Source organism: Mesoplodon bidens (assembly GCF_964165515.1).
Source record: "Mesoplodon bidens genome assembly, chromosome: X".
Lineage (NCBI taxonomy): Eukaryota > Metazoa > Chordata > Mammalia > Artiodactyla > Ziphiidae > Mesoplodon > Mesoplodon bidens.
The window spans coordinates 28,700,807-28,719,280 of NC_138163.1; the positions used below are offsets into that span (position 1 = coordinate 28,700,807).

Sequence of the window (18,474 nt, forward strand, 5' to 3'; positions counted from 1 at the left end):
GCTGACTATTCCACTAAATGCTTCTCGAATGGACACTGTGCTTCCGCATCAAAGTCCCTCTTCTACACGCAGGAGACAACTCCCAGCCCTGCTAGCAGCGGGTGGCCCATCTGGCTGTCCCTAAGATGAGGGTAATTTTAAAAGGATTTCCCCATAGTGCAGAGCAAATCAGAACTTTCTTTTCAGCTTTTCCCCACTTTGTCTTTTTTTCCACTCTAATATGAAAACAAATTTAGCAGCTCTGCTGAAGTGAAATGTGAAGTATACTGGGGTGGGGAGTAAATGGTAGAAGGCTTCCTTCATAGCCTCAGCTCTACCCGCCTGACTGCCCTGTTGGTCTCTCTCCAAGCACACAAAGATCAAAGCCACAGAAACTCCCTGAAACCAGAAGCTGCCATGGGCCGACTTAACTGGTGGGCAATCACAGAAACCTGCTGCCCTCCGTGGCTGGAAATCAAGTCACTGGGACACACTGGGCAACATCTCTAATTCTAGCCATAGCTCACTGAACAGAGCACATTCCAGTTTCAAAAAGGCCCGCTGGGAGCTCCATTACCAAGAGCCTCATCCCACAGGGTCAGTCCTAAACTCCAGAGGTAGGGGGACAGATCGAGTTTATCCTTGTCTCTTAGCATTAGTGTTACATGACTTGGCCACTAGCTGTGTGACTGCTGAGGGCAGGTCATAATCTCCCTGAGCCTCAGTTTCCATGTCTGTAAAATGGGGAGCATAAAACCCACATAACCCCTTATAAAGTGTTTTAAAGAGTAAGGTATCATTATCATATTATCTAAGTGTAAGCTCTTTAGGTAGGGCCATGCCCATGTGTTCTTTATCTCCCCCACAGGACTGGCCACCATGCCTAGTACATGGCCAAAGGTCAGTATGTCTGTGAAGTGAGTGACTGCAGCCTCAGTTTCTCCAGGTTGTGAAACGAAGGGGTTGAGCAAGATCCAAGAGTTCTCAACTCGCCTCCCCTGACCTTTGCACGCGCTCTTACGTGTGAAATCGCCAAGGGCAGATCCGGATGTAACCATCATTACAGCATGAGGAATTGTCTGCAGGTTATGCACAGTTCTTAGAAGGCCAGCTGCCATACCACCCCTTCCTCCCAACTAGCTCCAACCCCCTAGTGGGTCCCCACATCTGTCTAAGAACGGCTGTGCTGGATGGCTTCTAATGGCACTTCCAGCCAGCATGTTCTCAACCAGGCCTTTTGATGCAACAAGTTTGGGCTGAGGCAAAAGAGGAAGGAACAGAACCGTGCCTTGTGAGGACCTCAGGAAACACAGGGAAGCCATATTACAGCATTCAATGCCACAGGAAAAGCAGCAGCCCCTTCCCTGTGTACTCAGGGCAGGGCAGGCTGTGGAGTTTATTCAACCGTGGTGGAGCAGCCTCACAGTAGCACAGAAGGGAACAGAGGGTGAAGGTAGCAGGTGTATGAGTGGCAATGGCTCTTCCTATCCCCTCCGCAAATCAAGAAGAGAGAGACCCAAGCCAAGGACGAAAGGAAAGATCATGAGGAACAGAGAGGAGTAAAGTGACCTGTCTAGTTTGGTCTCTGCCTGACTCTCTGATGTCAACCTGAAAGAGGGTAGCAATAGGAGTGATCAGAGCTTTCGGAGAAAAGAGATGTTTGCCAGGCAATTCCTTCATGAAGAGTCACCACCAGATCTAGAGGAAGGTGGCCAGACCACAGGCCAAAGCCAACAAACTCAACTCAAACCCCGTAGACATACACATGGAGGGAGAATGATCTACTTTCCGACAGCTGGAGCTGCCTCCACAACAAGCAGGATGCCTTGCTGAGTGGCGCGCCCACACTCCTGGAGGTGGCTGAGTTGAGGCCACCTGTCAAGAGTGCTGTGGAGATCTCCGCATTGAGTGGAAAACTGGGCCAGGTAATCTCGAAGGTCCTTCTGGTTCCAAAAGCCGATAAGTTCCATAAGAAGCTTCCAAGCTTCTAGGAAACCAGATCTCATTAGAGAACACTGGGTGATACAAAAGCTCCTCTTCATCCTAACACAAGTGGCTGAGGCCAACTGCTTGACAACTCATTCCTGACCAATCCATATGGCTATGGCAGAAAACTGGGAAAATCATCTCCACGCTCTCACACGGTTGATGAAAATTGGCTCGATCACTCTCTTAAGTGTAGGAATAGGTATTGTATATATCTCTACTTAAACAGAGCTGGAAATGAGGTTTAGCCTTCTTTGCATTATAGCAAACCCAGAATCTACTACCCACTCAGATGTGGTTATTCAGTTTTTGCTAATATGGAGACTGCAGATATTTACCGGCAGCTCAGGATGAATACATTATAGGAGCCAATCAATTGTTGTTTCAAGGGCAGACGTCAGAGAAAGAGAGTGAGAGACAGAGGTGTTCTCATTGAACCCAGAGATGTGCCTTTTGCTCATCTAGAAATCCACTACAGGAATGGGCCCGAAGAGCACTTAGCAGAACAAACTGATATTAGCCTTGGTGACAGTCTGTGCCTCCATGATTACATATCATAGCGTCTAACGTGGCCAAACAAAGTCTGGTGTTCTCTCCTTGGGCTGCCTGCTTTTCCAACAAAAATGATGCCTGCAGGTCCAACAAAAATGATGTCATCTGAAAGCTTCACTCTGCCTCTTAATAACCTTTGTGGCTTTAACCAAGAAAGCCAAGTTGTGCCCGCTTCTACTTGAAGTTCTTCTGTTGGGTTGAGGAAACCATTGTGCTTCTTTTTAGTTTAGGGGCTGGAGGCATCCCAGGAAAGGCAGCCAATACCCTCTTTCTTCTTGAAGCCAGGATTCTAGGAGAGAAAACCCAACCTCCCAAAAGACCCGACTCCCTCACGCCAACCAGAGAACTCCCTGGTATTGAGTTGTCCCACACCAAGGACGTCACTGTGGCCTTGCCCACAGGTTCAGACTTTTATAAAAAATTGGAGAGCTCGGGGCTGCATGTCCTCAGCTCACCTGTAGGTCAGTCCAATGTCATTCAATCTCAACCCCAAGCCAAGACCTCAGGACTGGAGTTGAGTGACCCCCTCTGGCAGCTGGAGCTCATAGCACCATGTTTCCCTGGGTGCAGAGGCCTTTGGCTGGCGTAGAGGAGGCAGAGGTGGGAACACCCAAGATGCCCGAGGGTCCCCAGAAGCCAGAGTCACTGTGGTTTGGGGACAGGGGACAGCAGCTCCCTGGGGCAGCAGCCCCTGGCCGGCCTTACCTGCTCTCCCTTTCCGCCGCTGCTCTTCTTCTTGTTCAGTCAGGTACTCCCCAGTCTGGTATTTTCGGCTCTTCTGCCGTCTCCGTTTCTTCCTCTTCACCAGGCCCTCCTCCTCGTCTTCCTCCTCCTCCTCGTTGGTGTCCCACATCTGCCGGGCAGCCTCTGTCCTCCAGGGCATCTCTCGGGCTCGCCACAGGTGCCTGCGGCCCTGGCTCAGCAGGGTCTTGTCCTGGGCATGGTGGCTGCGGTACTGGGTGTCCCGTTGGGTCTTTCTCACCTTTCGACGCTTGGCCGGGGTGGGGGTCACCTCCTCTTCCTCCTCGGTGGGGAAGACTTCCTGGCTTCCCATGTCACTGTCTGCCATGCCAGCAAAGGAGCTACAGATGCTTCCTGTGGACGGGATGTACAGAGGACGGTCAGGTACCTCTTCAAAGGACCATGAGTATGGTGTCGAAGCAAGTGCCCTGGATTAGGAGTTTGAAGGTCTGGGTTCGAGTTCAGGCTCTGCCAGTTATTGGCTGTATGCTCTCAGAAAGTTCCTTCACTTCTGTCTCCTCGTCTATAAAATGAGAATACTGTTCTCTGCCTTACTGACCTCACAGGACTGTTCTGAGGCTCAAATGAGATAATTCACCCTTAAGTGCTTTACAGGGTCCAATATATTACACAGCTATCAAGTATCCAAACCACACACCCTTCCTCATCCACGCTGCCCTGCCACTTTCATTCACTCCACAAACTCTTACTTAGTGCTTATAAGGTGCCAAGACTTGTCTGAGGGGCAGGAAAGGGCCACAGGGTTTAGTAGAGGGTGAGGGAGGGCAGACTGACATGGCGCCCCCACCCATGCTCACTATGTGACCCCCAATCATGCTGACAGAGCCACCCTGGGCAAGCGGAGTTGTCACCAAAGAGTCTCAGGAAAAGTGAAGCAAGAAGGAGCCCCTTTCCTGTGACACAGCCTGCGTTAGTCCCGCCCAAATGCTCCTCAGCCAGGCCCTCTTCCCTTCATTGACCCCACCTCCTATTGAGCAGCCAAGAGTCCAGGGGTGGAGCTTTCTCCCCAGCTCCACCCCCTGCCCCGCTGCAGCTGTTCCTCACCGTTGGGCAGGCACTTCCCCCTCCTCTCCCCACCACCCCAGGATGATGGGACCTTTCCTACCCTCCTCTGCCACCCGGCCAAGAGGCCATTTTCCTCCCCACGCCTGCCTTCAATTCTGCTAACAACAAGCACAGTCCTGAATTGGCCCGGTTTAGTGATCCAGGAGATCTGACATCTTTCTCAGAAGCAGCTCTGAGATACCACCATCTTTCTCTCAAGGCCCGGCTATTAACTCGACAATCCCCAAACCCAAGCGAGGTCAGCAGAAGAAGGAAGTGGTTCGAGGGAATTCCCTGGTGGTCCAGTGGTTAGGACTCCACGCTTTCACCGCCGAGGGCCCAGGTTCAACCCCTGGTTGGGGAACTAAGATTCCACAAGCCGCGAGGTGCAGCCAAAAAAGCAAAGAAAAGGTTCGAGGCCAACAGAGTGGCAGTGGCTCTTGACCAAAGCTTCAAGTCAGTCAGTCAGACCGCTTAAAGACAGCAAATATCCAGCAAACTTTCCATTATACAGACTAGGCAGGGAACGAAGTGTTCTAGTTAATCTAATATTCTGGTTAACACGAATCACCATAGAGATCACAGAGGGATCACCAATTTCCAAAGAATCAAATACACTACAATGTGTTTAACACTAAAACGGGAATGGCTGTAATGTAATCGCTCTTTGATGATTCAGAGGACACTTCAGGATTTTTCGAGGCCTCCAGGCTGTCATTACAAGCCCCAATTACCACCACGCTCTCCACGTGCTGAGGTGCCCGTTAATAGAATGTCAGATAACTGAGTTTACACTGTGCCCTGCTTCCCCATTCCATCCACTTTGCATGGAAATCTGGGTGAACCGGGGCAACCATTTCTAGCACTAAGTACCAACTTGGAGGCTAGCAGGCAACAGTAGTAGCTAGAAAGGGCTATCCTTTTTTAGACACTGGGGGTTGACCAATACAAGTTCAGGGGACCAGAGGTGATTCTGCTGGCCCTGACGACTCACTGACCATTTCCAATTTGGATGATGCCTGGCGCACAGGGCAAGAGGACAGAGGCCCAAAGGTTAAATGTCTGTGCCAGAGACTGGCCCCCAAAATCACGAGATGCCAAAGCCTGGAGTAGAACCAGTTTTCCTGAGTGGCACAGGCCTTTTCTCTTTCCACCATTGGCTGCCAACAAGAGATGTCAAATCCCTGTTATGAAAAGCTAAGTAAATCATCCTAAAACCGTGGGCAACGACTCAGCTCCTACCCTGGGCTCTCTCGTCTCTGCAAGGAGCTGGGCATCTTGGCACGGTGAATCAAATTCCCAACTCTCCACCTGGGCCAATGGCAAAATCGCTCGACCAGACTTCTACCTCTCTGCAGAGAACTGCCAAGATGGGCCTCAGCCTCAGACTCACTCACCAGACTGACTGCGCGTCCGGGTGCTCAGGACCACGGGGATGAAGTCACGGAAACTGCTCTTTGCCTTCTTCTCCAAGGAACCTGGAGTGGTGTGTGGTTTCAGGGCAGAAGGCAGAAATATCACAATCAGAGTCTCAGGACAGGAAAGCCTCCCCCACCCTCCCAACCCAAGAGGCTCAAATGGAGAACTCAAGGGAGGGTTTGTGTTCTCCCTGCATTACATTTATTAATTCCCCTATGCTGCTATCACCTACGTATCTCTTTTAGAGAAGGAGCTTTTCCCGGTGGTTTTTGAAAACTGGGAGTTGGGTCATTTTTGCTGACACTAAAAAAGGCAGTGCACGGCATCGATTCGCCGGCACGCCACAAAGTGGAAGGCCCGGTTGTCTGGACGACTGTGAGGCTGCTGCGCCTCCACAACGTTATAACTGAGTTGGAGCAGGTCCCAGAGAAGGGCAACCTCCATGAATCGTAGAGGATTGAGCAAGGCAGGAAGATGGGAGCGGGGAGCGGCGGACAGCGGAAAACTGCTATATAAGAACAGACTAGAAAGAGGCAGGTCACGTCAGACAGGCAAGGCTATGAACACTGGCTACTATGGGCAGGAATACACGGGCTTCTCTCTGCTGAGGGCGCCAAGGAACTATTAGTGGCAGAGCATATGGGTTACATACACACCTCCCCAACCCAAACATCCTGTGTGTCCCTAAATAATAAGGGTTTAGGACTCCTCCAACCCTTCTAGCTAGCTAGCTATTAATTTTTAACTTTTATAATGGGAGTTTCCAAATATACCAAAGGTAGACAAAACAGTGTAAATAACCCCCATTTGGTCTTAATCCTCATTAAACCCATTTCTTCTCTGAGCCCAGACCCACTGCAGGGTAACAGGTTGGCCACTCTGTTGTAGGACTGACTCTTGTCTGTCTGAAAGGCACCTCTTCAGAGTGTGCCTTATTCTAGCAATCAGGGTGAGCAGCATGAGCCCCCACTCCCGCCTCCCTTCTCCCTCCGCTTAGATTTCAGAGGTGTCAATTATATCTTCCTCCTGGGACTTCCCTGCTGGTGCAGTGGCTAAGACTCCACGCTTCCAATGCAGGGGGCCCGGGTTCAATCCCTGGTCAGGGAACTAGATCCCGCACGCCGCCACGAAGATCCCGTTGTGCCGCAACGAAGACCCGGCACAGCCAAACAAGTAAATAAACAAATAGTTTTTTCAAATTATATCTTTCTCCCACAGTGAGGAAGTCTCACTTTCCTGGTCAGTTTCAGAGCCCCTCACCCCCCCACCCGCCACAGGGATCCCTCTGCAGCCCATCAAGAGGGCCAGGACCCGTGGGGCCTACCTTCCTCGTGGCCATCGGCTCGTTTTCCTGGAGACTGGGACTCCGGCTTTGTTGGCTTCCGGTGCTTGTGCTTTACCCTGACTCCATTGTGCTCTTTTCCTGATTCTGAAGCCCCCCTGGGGCTTTTCTTGGTGGGTTCCTGGGGGTCACTAGGTGGCTTCCGGCACTGTGGAGAGGTGGAGAGAGTCAGGCCTGAGGTCAGTTTCACTTCTTAAAAAAGCTCTCTTAATGTTGAGCCCTGTGCCCTGATACTGACACACGGATACAAGCTTCCCAGGTGGAGGCTGGGTGAAGGGGCCGCCCGCTGCCTTCCACAGTGGGCTACAGAGGCTTTTTGGACTGAATCCAGTGCCCTAGCTAATCCCCATAGACATCCATACCCCACCATTTGAAACACGTCCACAGAGTCTGCATTCACAAGCCGAATAAACACCCAAAGTCATTTGAAAAGGTGCAAAGTCAGGCCCCATACTCTCTATATCCGAACAGCAATAGAGAGATGGACAGAAAACAAAAATGCCTCTTCTGCAAGTTGGATGACTACATTGTTCAAATAACTTCACTGTGAATAGTACTGACACCAACAACTGAAACGAATTCTCATATGGGCCAACTCGAGAAAAATTATCTATTTTCACACGTAGATTAATACCAGAAAAAAAGATTCAACTAAGGCAAGAAGAAAAGTCTACCACGGCAACAATTCCAATCTCCCCGTACTTAGGAAAGACACCGAAAAGGCCCAGGCATTTTCAATAACGACCCTTTACACTCTGAGGCCCTTTCACCTTTTCCAAACAGTCTCTCTAATATTCGATTTGTTCTTCCCAACAACCCAGAGAGGAAAAGCTAATATCACACCCTTGAACAGACGAGGAAACGGAGCCTCCAAGATAAGAGGTTAAATGATTTGTCCAGGGCAACACAGCCCAAGGCGTCCACTTGCTCAGGGGCCGTCAGGGACCAGGCAAACCTGCAAGTTAGCTGCTCTGTGCCTGCAGTGAGAAAACGGCTGAGCTAGGACTAAGACCCAGGGCTCCTGGCACCCAGCCCGGGCCTCTTCACCTCAGCTCTCACTCCTCTTCTTCCTTACTTGTGTCCTCCACTGGTTTTGGTCATCCCCACTCATACCTACTGCCCGGCGCATGCAGTAGGCACAATGGTTGTGCTTACACATTGCAAGGACACTCTTGAGCCTAGCAGTCACACATTCTCACAAGCTTTGAGATCTCTGCGTGCCACCCAACAAGAAATAGGGCAAGGTAGCGATTTCTAGTATTGTAGTATCCAGGGAGTGCAGAGTAAGCAAAACATTTTAACAATGACAGCGGGCCCTAGGAAGAAAGGAAGAGTTGTTTTCCCCCTAAGCAGACCCGCACGCCACATTCTAAAAGGTTATCACGGCCCAGCTCCAGCTAAGGGGATGGCAGATGTCTTACTGATGCAACGTTTTTCCGGCGGGGGGAATATGTCTCCATAGAACCACCATTCCCCATCAAATTCCAGGGACTCCTGCTATCCCATGAACTCCTGCTTCTTATTTGGCAGAGGGCTGAGCTGAAAATTCAGTTTCTCCCTTTACTTGCTGCCAGTTCCTATAAACCAAAGTGTTAGGAGAAAGAAAGAAATGGGAAGGAAAGAGGAAGATGGGCAACTGCTGCTTAAAGTGTGACCTTCAGGTATGGCCACAGAACAACTACCTCAAGTCAGGCGGAATAAAGTTCAGTGCATGTCAATTTGAACATGTCGTATTTATTTCTGAATATCATTTTTAGCTGGCTCTTTCAAGTACAGATCATTAACTTTTACTTCATAAGAGAGACAAAAACAAGTAAAACAGAACATCTAGAAGGGATCTGTGTCTGTATGTTCTGCAAGGGCAACACTCAGAGTAAAAATATATCATCACACACTCCAACTTAGGCAAAAAAGTTGCGGTGATGAAGAGACCATGTAAGATGAATGTTCTGGTTAACAGAGTTTTGAAGGGTTTTCCAAAGAACTTTCCAAAAGATGAGAAGACAACCAGCACCAGATGAAGCAGAACTTTCTTTGCTGATGATTCAGAAGGTCCTTCAGGATTCCGCACGGCCTTGGGGCAGGTGGTGTAGGAGACAGGAGACTGATTCTTTTTTAAAAATATTTTTTATTTAATTTTTTTATTGAGGTAACATTGGTTTATAACATTATATAAGTTTCATGTACATAACATTATATTCCTACTGCTGTATACACTACAGAGAGTATTCTGATTCTTGGCCATACCCTGAAAGGGGCTGCTTTGAATTGACCCCTCATTTTAGTTTTGCTAATCAATGGTTTCTTTCTCAGGAAAATGGAACATAAGAAAAGAAAGATCTAAGTTATTTGCTTTCCGGAAAAACGGACATTTACTAAATCATTACAGGAAGTTGCCAAGGGCTGCTTCAAAGCTCCTGATGCTGTGACTTTATTCTCTGCCCTCTGCATCTGTCAGTGGGCCCAGTGAACTGTTCATCTAATATAGGAAGGGGCAGTGCCTGCCTGTCAGCGAGTCACCTGCAAGACAAAAGCTCCATGAGGGTCTATCCTATTTGTAATACTAATGATATCAACAGCAGCCACTAACACTTCCTGAGCACTTACTATGTGCCAGGCACTGTTCTAAGCATTTACACATATCACTTCATTTTATCTTTTTTTAACAATAGCTTTGTTGACATATAATTTACTGAGATATATCATACACTTATTTACGTTTATTATTCAACTGTTTTTAATACAATCACAGAAATGTGTAAGGATCATCACTATCTAGTTCTAGAACTGTTTCATCACCCCAAATAGAAACCCTGTACCCATTAAGCTGTCACTCTCCAATTCCTCATCCCCGACAGCCTTAGGCAACTACTAATCTACTTTCTGTCTCTGTCAATTTGCCCATTCTGGACATTTCACATCATCATTTCATTTAATCTTTACACAGCCCTATGAGTAGGTACTATCACTGTCTCATTGTATAGATGAGGAAACTGAGGGCGAGAGAGATGAAGTAACTTGACTGATATCACATAGCTAGGAAGAATTAGAACCAGGATTCAAACTCAGGCACTGTGCCTGGCTCCAGAAAGCATACTCCTCACCAAAATGCTGTACTGCCCTCCTGAAGATGTATTCCCACTGCCTGGGAAGGACTGGCACATAGTAGCCGCTCAAAAAATACTTGCTAAATGGTCAGTGAAACAGCTATACATAAGCAGAGTGGAAGATAGTGTGGCATAGCTCAAGATGAACATGAACTTTCTTTTTCTTTTTTTCTTTTAATTTTTTTAAATTGGGGTATAGTTGTTTTAGAACGTGAACTTCAGAGCCAATGAGACTGGAGTTTGAGTTCCACTTCTGTCATTTAGTAGCTGTGTAACTTTGGGTAACTTACTCATTTTCTTATCTGTGAATTGGGTGTAGTGTTCACCTCATAGGGTTATTTGAAGGATTAAGTTAGATAACATACGTAGAAAGCACTTGGTATATAGTAGGAATTCAACAAACGGTAACAACTATAATGACATGAACTATTATTATTACCACCAAGAGCAGATTGCAGTTACCTGAGCAAATGCTAGACATATGCTTTACGGTGTAGTGACCTATGTTCCTACTTGGCATGTCTCTGCCGTACTGAGGTGGTCATGGGGTCACTGAGAAAAACCCACCCAAACTCTACTCCCAGGGTTCTTAACCTGGAGCCCATGGGTGGGCTTTGGGGAGTGGGTTGGGTCCATGAGCCCCTTGAAATTATGGGCTAAGTTCTGAGGTCATGTTTCGGGGGACAGGGTTCACAGCTCTCATCAGCTTCCCAAAGTGCTCTATGCTCCAAAAAAGACTATGAGTTTCTGCCACAAACAAATTCATAGTGCTCTGGCTAGAAATCTATTCAACATCCAGTTTGAAGCCTTGTTAACATAACCTCAAATTGCTCCATATTTTGAATAAGCCCTATCCTCAACTGCTTCAAGAATCTCCTTGATCACTAGTGTCCTTCAGATCCTCTTTGGAGGAACACTGGATTCAGGCCAAGTCCTCTGAGCCCACCTTTTTGCCTAGAACCCTGCCATCATCCTTAGCCTATTAAGAACCCAGACCCAGATGCCCATCTGCCTTGGACACCAAATTCCCAACGGGCTGAAACCTACAGCTGCCACCCCAAGCATTAGGGGGATAGGAAACTGGTGGATAAGCCCAGAAGCTGAATTGGCTCGAGCCCCACAAAACTCCAAGAAAATCCTGAGCAGGCTTACCCTGGTGGTGCAGAGAACAATCTTGTCAAAGGCCCCTTGCCTCCCTGGACCCTAAGCTCTCAAGGCCGGCAGTCATCTTAGAAGAGGAAAAGGAAGAATGGCCATGCAAGGAAGGGCCTGTTATTAATTGATTTCCCTCCCCGTATCGTACGGTATTCTTCCACTTTCCAACCTCATCTGGGACAATGGCTTTCCTAGCCTCAGGGACCGAATCATTTCCCACATCTACAAAATAGAAGCCCACCCCTCCCCACGCTAAAACACCATATATGGAGAATGTTACTTGGTAAGGGTCATGATTCACTTTACACAAGCCTTCCAATCAGTTCAGTTCACAGAGCTACTCAAGAACACTGCATGAGGGCTTCCCTGATGGCACAGTGGTTAAGAATCCGCCCGCCAGTGCAGGGGACAAGGGTTCTATCCCTGGTCCGGGAAGATCCCGCATGCCGCGGAGCAACTAAGCCCGTATGCCACAACTACTGAGCCTGCGCTCTAGAGCTCGCAAGCCACAACTACTGAGCCCACGTGCCACAACTACTGAAACCCGCGCGCCTAGAGTCCGTGCTCCGCAACAAGAGAAGCCAACGCAATGAGAAGCCTGCGCGCCGCAACGAAGAGTAGCCCCTGCTTGCTGCAACTAGAGAAAGCCCACGCGCAGCAACGAAGACCCAACGGAGCCATAAATAAATAAATAAATAGATAGATAGATAGATCCATAAATAAATAAATAAATAAATAAAATTAAAGAACGCTGCACGAGGTTGACGTCTGCAGGACAAAGCAGACCGCTGGGGTCTCGGCCCGGCCCTCAACCTCAGCCCAGCACTCACCTTGGGTCCAAGGGAACTGCGGACCACAACCTTGGCTTGTGGCTGCTGCTCCTCACCATCCTTCTCTTTGCCACTCTTCGTTTTCTTGAGCGGCAGAGATTCGGTCACCCCATCGGTCACCACCGAGTCTGGCTGCCACTTGTTCTTGCAAGGAAAGACACCTACACTTTCCTGTTTCACTCGAGCCTGCCCGGCCTTACTCCGCACTTCAGCTTGGCCCCTCTGGGTAGCTGCTGGGAGGCCATCGGCCCGGAAGCAGGTGGCTATATTGAAGACCACATCACCATCCACCTTCTCCATTTTCACCCGCCCCAGGTCCACCTGGCTTCCGAGCTGTGCAAGGTCTGTGCTGGAGGCCCTCTTGCCGCTCGGGACCACGTCCAAGATGAGTTCCTTGGGGCGGCTGTCATGAGGTAGCAAAGGCAGCTCGGGCATCTTGTGCAGGTTCTGGGGGGTGGCCAGGACCAGATCATGGGACATATAGGTGGCCAGCACTTGGTTCTTAGGCTTCGTGTCTCCTGCCAGCTTCAGGCCGCAAGCCCCCTGGGGGCCTTCCAGCTTAGGAGTGCTGTCGGGGCAGAGGTGGCTCTCTGATTCCTCAGGCCCCTGATTCACTCTCAGGTCCCCACTGCTAGGCTGCACAGACAGTGCCAGGGTCCCTGTCTGAGGGCTGAGCGTCAGGAGGACGGGGTTCACTTGTTCCTCGTAAGGCTTGGCAGCAATCCGGCAAGTTTTGTTCTTTGTGCCCGTGTCCTGCTCTGGAGCAAAGGGGCCCCCGGGCCGTGGCTGCCCCTCGGGAAGTCCATGCACAGCCTCACTAGGGCCAAGGGATGGCACACCAGAAAACTCAGAAACGACGCTGGTGGGCCTGATGGGCACCCCCTGGCTGGGGGTCAGCTGCCCGGCACTGGAAATGCCGATGGAAAGCAGAGACGCCTGGTGGTATGGTGACCAGCCAACAGGCAGGACCTGGGTGCTGGTGGATTTCCCGTTGACTGAACACCGTGGGTAAATATTTGCTGGCCCTGTGGGCTTCCAGAGGGAGAGCTCCTTGGTTTGGCAGCCCGGCAGCCCAGGGGCGATGCGGGCTGGGGTGTAACGCTTGACTGTGCTTGGCTGTCCCTCAGTCCCAGCCTGGCTGCCCTTCTTGCCACAGGGGGCACCAGTGCTCTTGGGCTCTCCTTGATCGATGATGGAGATGGGCTCCTGCTTGGGGAGATGGCGGGGGTCTCGGTTGAGGCCCAGGTTGGGGTCTTTGTTCAGCAGGAGGGACGCAGGCACTGGGTTGGCCACTCCCACGTAGGTGCCGGGAATGGTGCTGATCAGCGCAGTGGAGTTCTTCACCCAGGTGCTTGGGTCCCCGTTCCTCACGATCTCAGGAAAGATGACGAAGGGCGAGGAAGTGGAGCCCAGGCACGAGGTGACATTGCTGCCAGCAGCCTGGGTCGTGCGCTGGGACCTAGACAGGACTGTGGAGAGGAGGGCCTTGCTGCTGGTGTGCACGGGGGTCAACACAGGCATGGGAGGCGTCTTGCGCTGGTTCGGCAACGGGAGCTTCTGCCGGTTGGACTTGGAGGAGAGGTCCAGGGGCATCTCGCTGCACTCGGGCGGAGAGGCCATCTCTCGCTCCAGCTGTGGAGGTGACTTGAGGGGAGAGAAAGTGACGGAAGTCCCTTCTGTTTGTTGCTCGTTGCCACCTGGCATCTTGGCAGGATGCGGTGGGGCTGAGCTCACGCTGGGGGCTGGCAGCAGAGGCTGTGGTGGTGGAAGCACCTTGGCAGAAGCAGTGGAGAGGGAAGTATCTGCCAAAGGCCCGGGGACCCCATCGGGTGCAGGCTGGGTGCTGGTGCTGCTGGACGGGGAAGCGCAGGGGAGCCTGTTCACCTCCAGAGAGACCAGCTTGGACTCCGAAGTCAGAGGCCGGGCCACAGAAAATGCATATGGGTAAGACCGCAGCTCTGGGGAGGCCAGCACCCCAGGGAGACACCTGTCCTGCAGGTAGGATGGCAGGACAGGGAGTGTAAGGGTGGAGGAGACTCCCAGGGTGGTTGGCAGTGTGGCCACGCTGAGTGGCTGCCCACAACTTGGAGGTGGGATATAGACCAGCGGCTGGCTCGGGGTCAGCACTGTCCCTGGCTGAAATGACAGGGGGACTTTTTGCATAGCTGGTGCCTGAGCTGCAGGAAAACACACTCGACTCAAACTAAAGGACGCCGGGATGGGTGCAGAGGTGGGAATGGCAGTGGGCGTGGCAGCCGGCATGGGCGTGGGGGCTGGGGTGAAGATTGGGGCTGGGGTGGGTGCAGGCACCGGCGTGGGAGCAAAGGCAGGGATGAGGGTGGGGGTAGAAGGTGGGCCAGAGGACGGGGTCGGGGTGGGCATCGGCACCGACGGAGGGGCGGGAGCTGCCGGAGGCGTGGACGATGGCATCGGAGCCAGAACTGGAGTGGGGACAGGTGCGAGGACCAGGGTCGGAGCCGAAGGGGGCACGGGAGCCTGGATCAGAGCCAAGGGAGGAGCTGAAACTGGGACTGAGATGGGGGTAGGGGCCGGAGCCGACAGGGGGACGGGGCCCGACGGGGGAGCAGAAGCTGGCACGGGCACCAAGACTGAGGCCGAAACCGAAAGAGGGTTCGAATCGGAGATGAGTGTGGGCACTGATGGTGGCGCCGGAGCCAGAGCCGGGACTGGTGCTAAGGGAGGGGAAGGGGCCGGAACCGAAGTGGCAACCTGGACGGGAACGAGCCCGGAATGGGGCACCGGGGCGGGGACAGAGAGGGGGACCTGGAATGGATCTGGAACAGATGGGGGGACAGAGGCTGGACTGGGAGCCGGGGGGCAGATGGGGGCTGGCAGCGGACTGAAGTTAGTGGTAACCAGAGGCAGGGTGCCCTCCACGGGGACGCCAGTTCCTAGAGTTGCCAAAATGAAAGTATTCTTCTCCCCGACACCCTGCCGAGAGTCCAAAGCCTTCGCCCCAGCTGGTGAGCAGTCCACCTGTTTGCTCATTTGGGTGCTGAGGGGAGTCCAGGAGCAGTCGGCCGTGCCGTTGCTGGCCTCTGGGCCGTCGGAAGTGGGAAGCTTGAGCCCGTCTCCCGGGCTGCTCAGTGGCACCAAGGGGCCCCCTGCCTCTGCCACATTCCCAGCATAGTCCATTTTCGGCTGGGCGTCGTCAGGCCTGTCTTCTGACTTGTGCCTAAGTTTTTCTGTTGCACTGCCATCTGGGTCTGCCCCCCGGGCATTGCTGCCACTTCCAACTGCCGTGAGCTCCACCTGCAACGACAGAGCAGCGTGCCCATCTTAGCGAGCTCTCTGTAGATCGTGCAAGTGTCCCGAGGCCCGGGAGAGGTGACTGCTGGTCCTCTTTGCAACTCGACCAACCAGGCAGAAGCAAAGAGAAGCTGGCCAATTTCTGTCTCACATACAGCAACTCCTGGGAAACACCCTGTCCTTTCCTGGCCCCCTTCTTGGGATGGCAGGCTGGGCACGTTGCCTGAGCAGTTCAGCTCCACCCGTTGGCAGGTGGCATGTGGTTCTGCATGGCCCCTTACCTTGGAAAAACTGCTGACACAAAACTCCTGAGATCCAAAGCGCTGGCAGTCACCTGTCGTGGACTCCTCATCAGAAAGAGGTGCTCTTCTAGCGTGGGAGACACAACCAGAAAAGGGACATGAGACCTAGTCTTCAGGCCACCACCACCTTCCCCAGAACGCCCCCTGCCTGCCTGGGTTCCCATAAAACCCTCCTGTCTCGCTTCCCTTGGTGGCTTGGGGGAAATCACAAGGAACTAGGGGTGGGGGAGGTCCAGGCTGCAAACCGGAGCCTCCGTGCCCAGCTTTTCAAGTTCCTGCAAAGGAGCCTGATCTGACTAGATTCCCCTCTTTGGGCTGTGTATTCTAGGGTTCTCACCAGGAGTGTAGAGGACCCCAGCACCTTTGCCTTGTCCCTAGAGCTTATCCATCAAGGTGACCGTCCAGGAGGTACTGGGCATTGCCAGAAGGGGAGAGATAATTCACAGAAGATCCCAAAAGGCATGCAAACTGCTTTTCTCGTAAATATGATCTTATTTTAAGTCTACAGGGAAAGCTGGCTGCAGGTACCATAAGGGTAACCCTTTCCTAAAACAAATAACCACCCCCATTGTGTTTCATGTTCTAAATCCAAATCATCACCTAGTCACCTGATGAGCTTGCCTAGAGCAGATACACATTTATTAGCGCACATAATGATACTGATTTGAGGCAGGTCACTGAGCATCAAGGGGCACTTCAAGGGCACGACTTCTTTCCCTCTAGGGTATCTCTTCCCCTTTTCTAGGGTACCAGAGAGCTCAAGCCAGCACCCTCCTTCCTACCTTTCTGCTCTTGCTTGCATCCTATCCCCTTCCAGCTCCCCCACTCTCTGCTTGGCCTCCCAGCACCACTGCATTTTCTCCCATCGCAAAGGGAAGGAAGCCTTCAAGGCTACAGACCCCGAATTCAAGTTGGTACATTGCAGAGGGAAACGCTCAAGGCCAGAGAGCTGGTTCCCAAAGGAGGAAAACTCAACTGTACCCTCACCTCCTCAAAATGTCTTCTCTAAAATTTGGGCAAGAATCTTAGAAAATGGTATATCCTGACCAAAAAAAAAAAAAAAAAAAAAGGTCAGACCGGGAGGGTGAAGTTGAAGAGAAGACAAACACCCACTGGAAGTTTGGTATTTTGAGTTATAGCAAGAATGTGCCACTGCTGCCCTAGGGAAGACACCAGTGGGGCAGGAGCCATGGTGTGAGTGGCCAAGTGGAAAGCTGAGGTGCAAGAATAAAGCTCCAGAGGAAGCCCTGAGATGTGGTTCCTAGGGTGCAAAGCACAGGAATGCTCTGTGCACCTCTGGGGAGCTAGACTGCCTTGGGGTTTGCCCCCCTTCTTCAGAGCCTCGACCTGAGCTCTGCAACAGCAAGGGAAGAAGCCAGCATCTGCCTCACCAGCCATCCTAACCAAAGGGCAGTCAGGGCGCCCACAACCAACCCCCACAAGAACTAACTCCTTCCCTCCCACTGGAACAGGGCACCGTTGACAGACCCCAAAATTGTACCTGGGGCAAGAGAAGCAAAAAAGGCAAGGGGATCACCGCGGGCCTTTCCCCATCTTTTCAGGGCTCCAGAAAGGACTAACGGGGGGGAAAGGCTTGTTCCCTTTAAAAGGCATCTAGGCTGGCAGAAGTGGGAGGGTTCCACTGCTGGCAGTGACTGCTGGTGACAAACAGAAATGATCATAAGGAGAGAGGAGGGCTGGAGATGCAGTCGGGGTCCCAAGGAAGGGGAGCCTGAGGGAAAGGGCAAACATACTTCGACATCAAACCCTGAAAGCCCAGAAAAGCAAGACCAATACCCTGCCTTAGGCCAGGCCAGGGATGGTTTTGCGGGGAGGATGGTGATGAGGAAAAAGGAGCGGCAGGGAACCACCCCCCTTCACCAACCCCACATGAGGGACCACAGAGGGGAGACACTATTTCCATTTCTCCCTTCCTGACCATACAAAGGGGAGTTCAGCTGCATATTCGGCCCTCCTTGCTCGGCTCCCACCCTGCACAAAGTCACCTTGAAAGTAGAAACCCTGCCTTCAAAGGCAGCCACCAGAGAATGGCAGAGCCACCGGCCCAGAGACTCTGGAGGTGGCAGCGACAACAGCAGTCCTGGCTACTCCAGCCATACCCACACCTGAGTGCCAGCCCCCAAAGGCTCTGGGAAAATGTCCTGCGGCCATGTTTCAAACCCTCTGAGGAGAGGGGTGTGTAAAGCCAAGCAAACGTTAAATTGCTCCATTGAGAGAAGAGCCTGGGACAGAGACAGCTTGCAGGGCAGGGGTGCATGGGGAGAGGAGGGTCAACCGGGCAAGATTAGGAGGGCGTGGGTGGCGGGGAGAAGGGAGCAGGGGTCAAAGCAGGCTTCAGTCAGGTCTGAAAATCAACCCCACTGTTTCTTCCCAACAGAGATGACCCTGGGCCGTTATGCTCAAGGCTTTGTTGAACCTAAACCAGAAACAGCCATAACCTTTCAGGGCTGTTTTCCTAATTATTAAGGACTAGCACCACTGTCAAACCAGACCTTTTTCAGTTCCTGTTGGGCCCTAACTACATGGCACACATCTCGCTTAGATCCCAGCCCCTGCAGACTTCCCATAGCACCCCAAGACTGCCTTCATTCCAGCCAAGGTCTCCCCCAAACACACCATGTGAGAAATATCAGCCCTCACCTGAAACTCCTACTCATCCCCCAAGCCCCGGCGCAAAGGTCACTGCCTCTGGGAAGCCTTCCCTT

General features: G+C 51.9%; 1 protein-coding gene across 6 annotated transcripts in view; it reads right to left on the reverse strand.

Moving 5' to 3' along the window:
* BCORL1 (BCL6 corepressor like 1) overlaps positions 1-18,474 on the reverse strand; it is a 60,607-nt gene that overhangs the window by 20,157 nt on the left and 21,976 nt on the right. For 5 of the 6 annotated variants that reach the window (XM_081222723.1, XM_081222721.1, XM_081222722.1 and 2 more), the window contains 5 exons: positions 15,728-15,815; positions 12,177-15,449; positions 7,067-7,232; positions 5,721-5,801; positions 3,223-3,612 (listed from right to left, as the gene is read on the reverse strand). In XM_081222723.1, the coding sequence (XP_081078849.1) occupies positions 3,223-3,612; positions 5,721-5,801; positions 7,067-7,232; positions 12,177-15,449; positions 15,728-15,815 (3,998 nt within the window). The remainder of the gene's footprint in view (positions 1-3,222; positions 3,613-5,720; positions 5,802-7,066; positions 7,233-12,176; positions 15,450-15,727; positions 15,816-18,474) is intronic. The other variant, XM_081222726.1, reaches the window with a different exon arrangement.